Below are 10584 nucleotides of genomic sequence, written 5' to 3'. Positions count from 1 at the left end.
AAACATATCAAAAGTAATTATCAACACGAGAAACTCTATTAAAATCACACTTAAAACTAGAATTTATCAAGGAAACTTGAAATCATCAGATATCAAAAAAAAATTAAACCTTGATGTGGATCACACCTCAAAACATTATCAAAGTTATAGCACGTTACCTACAAAGCTCAGAACTACTTGAATGCTAACATGAAAAGGCCTACTTTTACACAACAAAAAGTATCAGAATCAATCACATTAATCAGACTTCTCGTCAAAGACCTCTATATTTGTTTATATGCTGTTATGAAATTGCAATTATAAAACATATATATTCAAGTACAAACGTGTTATTTTCAAACAATAAAAGTTATAAAACAAGCTAAGTATGTTTTCGATTACATATAGCAAGAACAGAAGGCTACAATATTCCTCAAGCTAGCTCAAACTTCAAAGTGATTTCTACTATCCCTTTGGGTAGCTCTTAACGGTTGCTTCTACCATCCTTGTCGCTCATTTGTGGAGTGTACTGACTGGTGGACGAAGGAGAGTAACCCGGAGCACTTGGAGAGTATCCTGCACTAGGACTATCAACAATAAAAACAAGCACGTATGTCAGAAAGACAAGAATCTGAACAAGCACGTAACTCATTATAATTTTACTCTCTTACCTGTATTGTGGAGAGCTGGGGCTATAATCTGGACTTGCACCAGAACTATATGGACTGAAACCAGAATACAATATTGTCAAAAACTTCAAATAATACATCAAATGTTGAAAAAAAGTAACACACAGCAGAGGTTAAAACCTAAAAATAAGAGCAATTAAAACGGTACTGACACAAATATTTATTGTGTCACACTACACTGACGACCCAAGTACTAAACGGTGATAATAAGAATGATTTATGGTATAAATTTTCATAAAATATACCATGTCATTCCCATGATAATAATGAAACTTTGATCATACATTTCTTTTCTCAATTTTACATTACAACCTTAATACCACGTTTACAAATGGTAATGTTATGGAATAAATTTTGCAAGGAAAATGAGATGATTGAAGGAAAACAAGCATTACAAATAGACCTGTCAACAGATTCTCATACCAAAATTACACTAACTTTCCATTATCATTTCCACCATTAAATACAAACCACCAAAAGGGGCCGTAACTATCTTCTTTGGCAGAATAATTCTAAACATAAGCATGTTAATGTATTTAAACATCACCAATACCCAAAAGTTAACTCCCAAATATACTTTCTATAGACATCTGAATAATACGAAATATTCTTGTGACTAATTAAAAAAAATAAAAAAAGATGATGTTACAAAATGTACCTGCTTGGACTATAACTTGGGCTTGAAGGCGAATAAGAAGGCGATGTAGGAGAGTAAGATGGCGACGTTGGACTGAAATAGAAAATATATAGAGCATACAGTTAGATAAGAAACAAGTAGTAGCCCATAATTAGAGAGTCAATTTGCAAGTTCATCCTAGTTATGTACTATATCTTGTTGATCAATCAACCAAATAGCCATATAGGAACAAAGTAACAAGACTAAGGTATACCTGTAATTTGGAGATGTAGGACTGTAGGGACTGGATGGTGAAATTCTCGGACTGCTGGGAGAATATGCAAGTGAGGGACTATACTTGGCTGATGGGTTATAACTTGGAGAAGTAGGACTGTAACTTGGTGAAGTAGGACTATAACTAGGAGAGGTGGGACTATATCCTGGGGAAGTAGGACTGTATGCAGGTGATGTTGGACTGTATGAAGGTGATGTGGGGCTGTAGGATGGGGATGTGGGGCTGTAGGATGGAGATGTAGGGCTGTAGGATGGTGATGTAGGGCTGTAAGATGGTGATGTAGGGCTGTATGATGGTGATGTGGGGCTGTACGCTGGTGATGTGGGGCTGTACGCTGGTGATGTGGGGCTGTATGCTGGAGAAGTGGGGCTGTAACTTGGAGAAGTGGGGCTATAGCTCGGTGATGTGGGGCTGTAGCTCGGTGAGGTAGGACTGTAGCTGGGCGAGGTGGGAGAGTAAGATGGGCTCGTAGGTGAATATGCTGGACTTGTTGGACTGTAGCCAGGAGACCCGGGGCTGTAAGTTGGGGAAGTTGGGCTATACCCAGGTGAAGTAGGGCTATAGCCTGGTGAAGTAGGGCTGTATCCTGGGGAAGTAGGGCTATATCCAGATCCTCCTGGCGAAGGATACGGGGATGCTGCAGGAGAAAACCCCATGCCACTGACAAATGGAGAAAAGGCAGCATCACTGCTGATAGGCGAATGACGAAGATTTGGGCTCAACAAGTAACTTGGAGACATGATGCTATCATGGTAAGGTGTTCCAGATATCGGTGATCGAGCTGGTGTCATACCAAATTCCAAATTTTCCACATAACTTGGTAGCTGGAGTTCAATAGCATGTCGCAACATATCCTCATTAAGATATAATGAACAGCCACCAGTCCCAATTGGCGCTAGCTGTCCTAACATAATATTTTCTGTCACACCCCTCAAATAATCCGATTCCGCATATACAGCAGCATCAAGAAGAATATCCACTGTTTCTTCAAATGAGCACCTCATCAACGGCCCAGTATCATTTCGGTTGATACCATGACGAGTAATAGCCATTAGATGCCCACGATATGTCATTGTATCACACAAAATAGCCAAATGACGATAGTTGACATACGATCCATCAAAGGAAATGACAACACGCAACTCATCTAGCAAGGCCTTCCGAACAGCCTCAATTCCAAGAACTTCTATAACTTCAATCAAATGATTACTTGTTGTCCTTGTTGCATCAACTTCCTCATGACACATAACAGCAAGAAGGTTGACACCTTCAGTATCTAACATCCACTCATTTTCAGCCTTGAAACCTTTTTCCTCATCAAACTTATTCACTTTACTCTGCTTAATGAAAACCTTGTTAATATCTGGAATTCCTTTAAGTGCCATCTCAGTCAGCATGCTACTAGCAACCTTTTTGAGGAATACATCATCCTCGGCAGAATCAGCCTCCAAATCCCCCTTCTGAGCTTCATCATTCACAATACGAATACGAAGGATCAACTTCTCAGCATTATCATCAGTAAAGATACAAGTCATGTCATCACTGAATTCCAGGTTGATTTTCTCTGCAATATCAGCCATGCTCAACTTTTTGTCCACCATCATTTCACGGTTCAATTCTATACGAAGCAGCCAGGGAGAAATTTTATCAGGCGATACCTCTTCATCTGGCATTTCATAGTAAGACCTAACAAAATCCACATCTTCCTCGATGATAGTGCTCATAGGGTCTGGATCATACCACACTTCAGTCGCATGAGTCACACTTCGCAGACATGTATATTCTAGAATACATTGAACATTTTTAGCTCTCTCCTTGGTCTTGCTAATTTCAGGATGTAAAAAGACTGATAGTGAGGGAGTTTTGATTTTTTTGGCCACATTGATGATCTCCCTCAACCTTGGAACACCAAGAGTGACATTCTTAGCACTAACACCAGCATAGTGGAAAGTGTTGAGCGTCATCTGAGTGGCAGGCTCACCAATCGACTGGGCAGCGACACAGCCTATCATTTCCCCAGGAGCCACCAAGGACTGCAAAAACCTGGACTCTATTTCACCTATAACCCAGTCAAAAGCTTCTCGGTTAAGCTTGAACTCCTTCAAAACACGTTTGCTAGCCAGTGTACTGCGAAGCAAGATGTTAAAAAAGAGGGTGGCATTCTTCTGAGCCTCCTTACTTAAAAAGTCATCACCAGGAACAACCTTCAACCTCTCCTGAAGCTTATCCACAGCTTCTACAATTTCCATTGGGTGCATATCAGACTTTTCTCGCATGTCAACCTTGAATGTCTTTTGGGCATTCCATAACAGCCTCTTGAGATTAACAGGCAATGGCCAAGAGTTATCACCTGTGGTTGCAATATCAGTAGCAAGTTGGCATCTATCAACTTCAAGCTTTTGGACTTCAGCATCGAACACATTACGGAACTCACGAATAGTTTTTAGATCATCCACATGCTCTTTCAACATATAATCCGGCTCCCAGTTCTCAGCATCAAACTCATATCTGTATGTGGCATCAAATTCTGATTTCTTCATTTTCAGGGAATCCAACTTCTGAGATTCAATCCAAACAGCGTCCATACCATCTTCACCATAAAGAAACTGTATAACATCCCCGAGAGAATTCCTCACAGTCCCATCATATTTGACCATGATGTCCTCCATAGCCTTGACTAGTCTTCGTTGTATGTAACCAGTCTCAGAAGTTTTAACAGCAGTATCAATGAGACCTTCTCTACCTCCCATAGCATGGAAAAAGAACTCCTGTGGAGTTAATCCTCTCAGATATGAATTCTCCACAAACCCACGACTTTCTGGCCCATAATCATCCTTTGTGAAATGAGGTAATGTTCGACCAACAAAACCAAATGGTATTCGTTTGCCTTCAACATTCTGCTGCCCCACACAAGCAGTCATCTGGGATATGTTGATAAAACTTCCTTTGGATCCTGCTGTAACCATAGCCTTCAGGTTGTTACTTTCAGACAGACTCCTCTGAGCACTACTTCCAGCATCATCACGAGCTTTATTTAAAACCTGAAAATTAGCGTCTCTCAGTAAGAAGACTAGTAAAGTAAGACAGGTTGAAGAATCAACAAAAAGAAAGACATTTCTAGTGACCTGGTTAACTCTGTTTTCAAAAGATTCCATCATCGTACGTCCAGGTTCAGGCTCCAACTGCTTTTCCTGCGCCGCTCTTATAAGATTTTTCACTTCATTTTTAGCTTTCGAAATCGTTTCATTAATGGTTTCCATGGTCGCTGCATCAGCAATTGTATCTCCAATCCCAATACTAAAACCATTCTGTAATAACCAATAATTAACAAGCCACTGGGTGTGCCCCAAAAATTTACGAGCAGCATCTGGACCGACTTCTTCCCTAAACCAGAGGCAAGAATTTTTTCAGAAGTTGCTCACAAATAAGTGTCAACAGTAAATTATTTTGCCAAGCAAGCAACGAACTTAGCAATAATAGATGCACAACAAAAGGAGATGAATTAAAAAGATTATTTAAAGTTTAAACAGATGGTATAAATCACTCTCCACATGCAAAACTAACACCATGCATCAACTGTGAGTCAGTCCCAGCATAAGAAACTCGAGTCTCGAAAACAAATATTTAAAGTTTCCATTTGGTTATTACCCTAAGAGAATAATGTGAAAAAACAGAGTTCTAATGGTGAATGGGTAAAAATTTTATCCCGGACTTGTTTGTAGATTTCAACGCTACTTTTATTTATAGACTTTGAGTGATGAGAACATAAACAGTTCTTCCAACAACATTCTAAAGCATGCCAAGCTATAAACTCAATGCAGAGAGAAAGGAAGAAGAATCTACCATATGACATGAATTAAACTCCCACTGGATGATCCTAGGGTCTTTTTGCAAAGCGTTCCAGATAGTAGCTCTCCTCTTTCTACCAGGACACGGGTATCCCCAGGGGTCAGAATACCTGTTTCTGTCTCCTGATGCCATGCAGAAAATCTAACAAGATTTATCTGCTTCGGTATAATTAGATTGAATACTTGCTTTCCAGTCCAAATTGGCCTGGGCTTCAAGATAGCAGGTTGAGGAACTTTTCCATCAAAATCCTCCCACCACATAAGAATATTCATAAATACATCCTGCCACCCAAAAGAATACATAAAAAAAAAAGAAAAGGTTATGAACAGATCAACTAGGCAAATATGAAACAAAACAAAAGGTGCGATCGACATCAATTCAATTACCTTTTCAATAAAAGTATCCCTTTTTGTTATTTTACGACAGCCCAATAGTGTATCCTGCACAATTCCCATAACTGGTTTGTTTGCTTGTGGGGAAACAATACATTTAGGAACCATCATTAATTCAAGAACTTCCGCCCGAGCCTCAAAGGATTGAGGAACGTGCATGTTCATTTCATCACCATCAAAATCAGCATTGTAAGGTGATGTAACAGACAAATTTAATCTAAATGTAGAATAGGGCATGATCTTTATCCTGTGACCCATAATAGACATTTTGTGGAGACTTGGCTGTCGGTTGAAAAGCACAAAGTCGCCATCATTCAAATGCCTCTCAACCTGTATTGAAGCATTGATAAAGTCAGAAAATGCTAGTTCAAGTGCTGCAGAAAAGGAAACGCCTAGTGAAAGGGTTACCTTGTACCCTAGCTCTAAATGATGGTCACTACTTTTCCTTAAATAGCGAAGATCAAGCCTCTGACCATCATCCCTAATGATATACTTGGCCCCAGTTTTACCTGGAGGAGGATGAGGGCCATAGTCAACAAGCTCTTTCAACCTATACAATTGCAAAAGGTAAGAACAAAGCATTGAAAAATAACAATCAACAAGTCAAATGGGAAAGCATTTGGACCTTTCAATATTATAAGGAGTCACAGTCTCTGGATACGTGAGGTTCAATGCTATACTCCATGGCACACCCAATTCGTCAATATTAATATTTGGATCAGGTGTAATAACAGTACGTGCAGAAAAATCCACTCGTTTTCCCATCAAGTTGCCTCTTATGCGACCTTCTTTGGCTTTCAGCCTTGAACATATGGACTTAATTGGTCTACCTGATCGCTGTGTGGCCTGAATGAGAAAGCAGCTATGTCAGCTAAATCTGTAATTGAAAACAGACACACATTAATTTTCACTTTCATTTGGAAAAATACACCTACCCTTGGCTGTCCAGGCAGCTCGTTGTCAAAGTATGTAGCAATATGAAACTGCAGCAGCTGTGCAAATTCAGAGATGATATGTGCAGGTGCCCCATTCCTCTCTTGTCTTCTCAGATTATCATTATGACGAATGATCATGGCTAATTGATGGGTCAAATCATCCTATGGACAGAATTAGCCCGAGAAAGAAACATATTATGACACTAAAGAGCCAGCAAAAGTCAAACAACAAATCATGACCGTGTAGAAAATGAAAAGATAAGCTCGATAAGCTCATGCTTACCTCACTCCTTGAAGATGTATCCATCATCACAGATGGTCTCACAGGAGGTGGAGGAATAGGAAGAACTTGAAGAATCATCCAGTCAGGGCGAGCATATTTTGGATTAAAACCCATCAATTGACAGTCTTCATCACTTATTCTCTTCAGCACACTAAGCACCTGGTAATAACAAAGATTAAAACCTAAAAAGTAAGAGCCTGTAAATTTTACAAAGATAGAAAGTAATTTAGTATATCCAAACCTTCTCAGCCGTTAGCTGCTGCTTTCTTTCAGCAGGCTCAGGGAGCTGTTCCTGCTCATCATTTTTCTTCTTTGTCATCTTGTACTCAGCAATGATTTTCATACCTTCAATAGTGAACGTGGGCTGTTGTGCACCACAGCCACCACGACTTTTCTTGACAGGCTCCCCATCATCCTGATCTTGTACATCAATTGAATCACCTCCTTCACATTTTCTTTTGTTTTTGCAAGCTTCTAATATTCTCTTCAACCGATTTTTGGGATTTCTTATTTTTAATGCTTGCTTAAACTTATGGTCTTCCTGTTAAAATGAAATCAAAAATATAAAAATCAATGAAGAATTCTAGTAGTCAAGCTGGAAAGACTCAATAGTTTACACAAAGAACACAACACAAATCCAAAGTAGTTGATGAAACATGTAAATATTGAATTCTAAAAGGAAAAGATCATCATCCAAACATAAATAAACTCGCTTTCCAGAACCTAAGAGTTCGTTAGTTATTATTTTTTGTTTTCGGTTTTCTTTTTTGTAACTAAAAACCAAATATAGGAAACCAGAAAAAGTGGTTTTCACCTTTTCAGTTGTTAGTTTAAAAAAAAATCAAGTTACCAATAAATTTGACTACTGTTTTATTCATTATAAGATAAGATATATATCATATGATTTCGAAAATCAAATTACCAAAATCTGAAAACCACAATATAAAATGGGCCCTAAAGAAGCAAGTATTATATAAGAATGATATAAATGGGACAATAATCAGCAGCAATAAATTTGAATGTGAGAAACTAATCTATTTGATGATGCACTAGGTGATTACTTGTTCGCTAAATAACTACGTTGTAAAATACTGAGAGAATCCATTGTTGTCACTAGTCAAACATCACTCGACCGTGCCACCAAACACAAGAATTATTTCTTCTATTTTCTACCCATTTGGTTATAATTTAGTTAGAAAATTCATGATCATGTTGTACTACTATAATCATTTTTTACTTCACAAAATTCATCCTCATCGATTACTACATGGAAAGGTGGTATAGTATAGCACATTTCATGAAAAATTAAACTAAAACTTATTCTCATTGTCATCATTTCATACAATAACCAAACAAGTTGTTATAGTTGGCAAGAGTAGACACTACAGAATTGCCCAATTCCCTTTCTAAGAAATAACTACCATTGTCCAAGTCCATATACCCCTCTTTATTACTATTTAATTAATATAGCGGTACATTCCTAAGACAAAGCTTCACTTAGCTATCAATACTTTTAGATCTAAACATCACCATTACATAGCCTAGTAAAACCCTATTACCAACTTTAGGAATCCTAAGAAACAAAATAATAGTCATAGTCGTCCACGCAAATTGTTGTATTACAATTTACAATTCATATGCATTCCTTTTTCTTTATGAAATTCCAAACACTTCAGTAAAGAGCACAACTTTTAATACGGCATCACTAATGAACAACGCATCCTCATCCAAATTGCCACAAAATCAATAGGGTAACCTTGTCATATTACCTCAAATTAGGCCCAAATTATTACTCCATAAAAACCCGAAAGTTTTAAAAGTTCAGTTCAATTGAGGTATTTGCAGTCAATCAATCATGCGAAAAGAAACAGAATATAAAAAGATTAAGAACCTCATCAGCAAGAATCTTAGAGCAATTGTAGCAAACACAACGCATAATACTAAGCACAATCTTCAAAAACCCAATATGAAACATAGGCTTGGCAAGCTCAAGGTGTCCAAAATGACCGGGGCATTCCGCCATATTTGCTGTACATGTCTCACACTTCATTTTCCGATCAATTGTTCCTAATCTCGGATCGCTTAACCCACCAGGCTTAGGTTTCCCTCTCTCCGTGGTCTCACTAAACTCCACTTGAACCACTGACATTTGCCGCTGAAATTTCCAATCGTCAACAAAAACACAAATTCATCAATCAGATTTAATTTCAACCTAATACATAAAAATTGATCAACAAAAAGTAGAAGTAAATTACGATTTCATCAGGACTGAGAATTCCGAACTGAATCAATTGAACTTTAGTGACTTCTGCCGGAGAGTATGGAAATCGAATATCCATTTTTTCCGGAGAATTTAAAAACTAGGGTTTGGAAATATACGAAAAAAATTTATTCTGAACTGTTTTTCAATGAAGTGCAAAAATTGAATTTATGTAAAAAGCTAATGGTAAATACAGTAATTGTTCGTTAAGGAGTTTAAGAACTTTTGGATCTCCCTCTTAAATCTTCTCTCTACGGCCGATGGATTAGATCGAAGAGAGAATGACAAAACGAAGAGAAAGAAGGCTCAGCCCCTTTATTTATAGACGGATATGTTGAGGGTTTGTTTGACGCGGAGTTTAGCGGATTTAATTACTAATTTGCCCCTGAAAATAGGAAGTAGACCGACCTTGTGGGCTCTGCTGCTCTGCGGCCCGTTACGCAGGAATCGGATCCACAATAGTTTAAGCCCAGTACATCACTATCGATTTTAGGATCAGCTAGTCTCTTGAGAGACCGACTCTTTCAGAGATGCATCTCAAATCCAATCCATTAAAAATTAATGTCTATTTACCGTATTTTTAATGTCTACTTACATTATCTTTAATACTTACTTACTGTATCTTAAATGACTACTTCAATATCTTAAATGTTTACTTACATTATTCTAAATGTCTATTTATAATATTTTAAAAAATATATAATGGGTCGACCCAAGAATTTGTGTTTTAGGATGAACTACTCTTGTAAGAGGTTGTCTACCGGTGAAAACACTTCAAAATAATGAGTTTATATGTTAATAATTATATCAATTTTTTTAAGGGAAATTTGCAAAGAAACACCTTTTAAAACCCCTTTTTTGCAAAGAAACACCTTTTATAATTTTTTTTTGTAAAAAAACACCTTTTAAGAGACTTTTTTTAAAAAAAGACACCTTAAATCAGTTTCCGGTGACTTTTGTCAACTTTCCGGCGTTGACTATGCCAGTCAACGCCGGAAAGTTGACAAAAGTCACCGGAAACTGATTTAAGGTGTTTTTTTTTTTAAAAAAAGTATTTTAAAAGGTGTTTTTTTTACGAAAAAAAATTATAAAAGGTGTTTCTTTACAAAAAAGGGTTTTAAAAAGTGTTTCTTTGCAAATTTTCCTTATTATTATTATTAATTTTTTAAAAATTTTTTTTATTTATTTTTTATATAATAATAAAAATAAATTTTTTTTAAAAAAATAATATTAATAATAAAAATAAAAACAAAAATTTTAAAAAAAGTTAAAAAAATAATAATAAT

At 37.1% G+C, this 10584-nt stretch overlaps 1 protein-coding gene across 2 annotated transcripts; it reads right to left on the bottom strand.

Moving 5' to 3' along the window:
- Positions 1-222: 222 nt before the first annotated feature.
- Positions 223-9603, bottom strand: LOC130808839 (DNA-directed RNA polymerase II subunit RPB1). 2 transcript variants are annotated; one of them, XM_057674355.1, is made up of 14 exons: positions 9294-9603; positions 8930-9193; positions 7280-7579; positions 7039-7197; positions 6756-6917; positions 6446-6666; positions 6229-6370; positions 5815-6150; positions 5423-5709; positions 4705-4963; positions 1559-4620; positions 1327-1398; positions 651-704; positions 223-566 (listed from the first exon to the last, which is right to left on the bottom strand). In XM_057674355.1, exons 1-14 carry the CDS (start codon positions 9375-9377, stop codon positions 464-466), a joined length of 5505 nt encoding a protein of 1834 aa, XP_057530338.1. In that variant the 5' UTR covers positions 9378-9603; the 3' UTR covers positions 223-463. The 2 variants fall into 2 exon arrangements, with proteins under 2 accessions (XP_057530338.1, XP_057530337.1); XM_057674354.1 differs by having other exon boundaries at positions 5815-6370; positions 9294-9589.
- Positions 9604-10584: the final 981 nt, after the last annotated feature.

The sequence above is a fragment of the Amaranthus tricolor genome, chromosome 3 (genome assembly GCF_026212465.1).
Source record: "Amaranthus tricolor cultivar Red isolate AtriRed21 chromosome 3, ASM2621246v1, whole genome shotgun sequence".
NCBI classification, from domain to species: Eukaryota; Viridiplantae; Streptophyta; class Magnoliopsida; order Caryophyllales; family Amaranthaceae; genus Amaranthus; species Amaranthus tricolor.
This window is presented reverse-complemented; position numbering and strand designations above follow the sequence as displayed.

Excerpts from the sequence above, each read along its gene's own strand:
- LOC130808839 (XM_057674354.1), bottom strand. The coding sequence starts at position 9,377 with ATGGATATTCGATTTCCATACTCTCCGGCAGAAGTCACTAAAGTTCAA. Across the intron at positions 7,580-8,929 it reads CTAAGATTCTTGCTGATGAG|GAAGACCATAAGTTTAAGCA; the intron begins GTTCTTAATCTT and ends TCATTTTAACAG. Across the intron at positions 705-1,326 it reads CCAAGTTATAGTCCAAGCAG|TCCATATAGTTCTGGTGCAA; the intron begins GTACATTTTGTA and ends TTCTGGTTTCAG.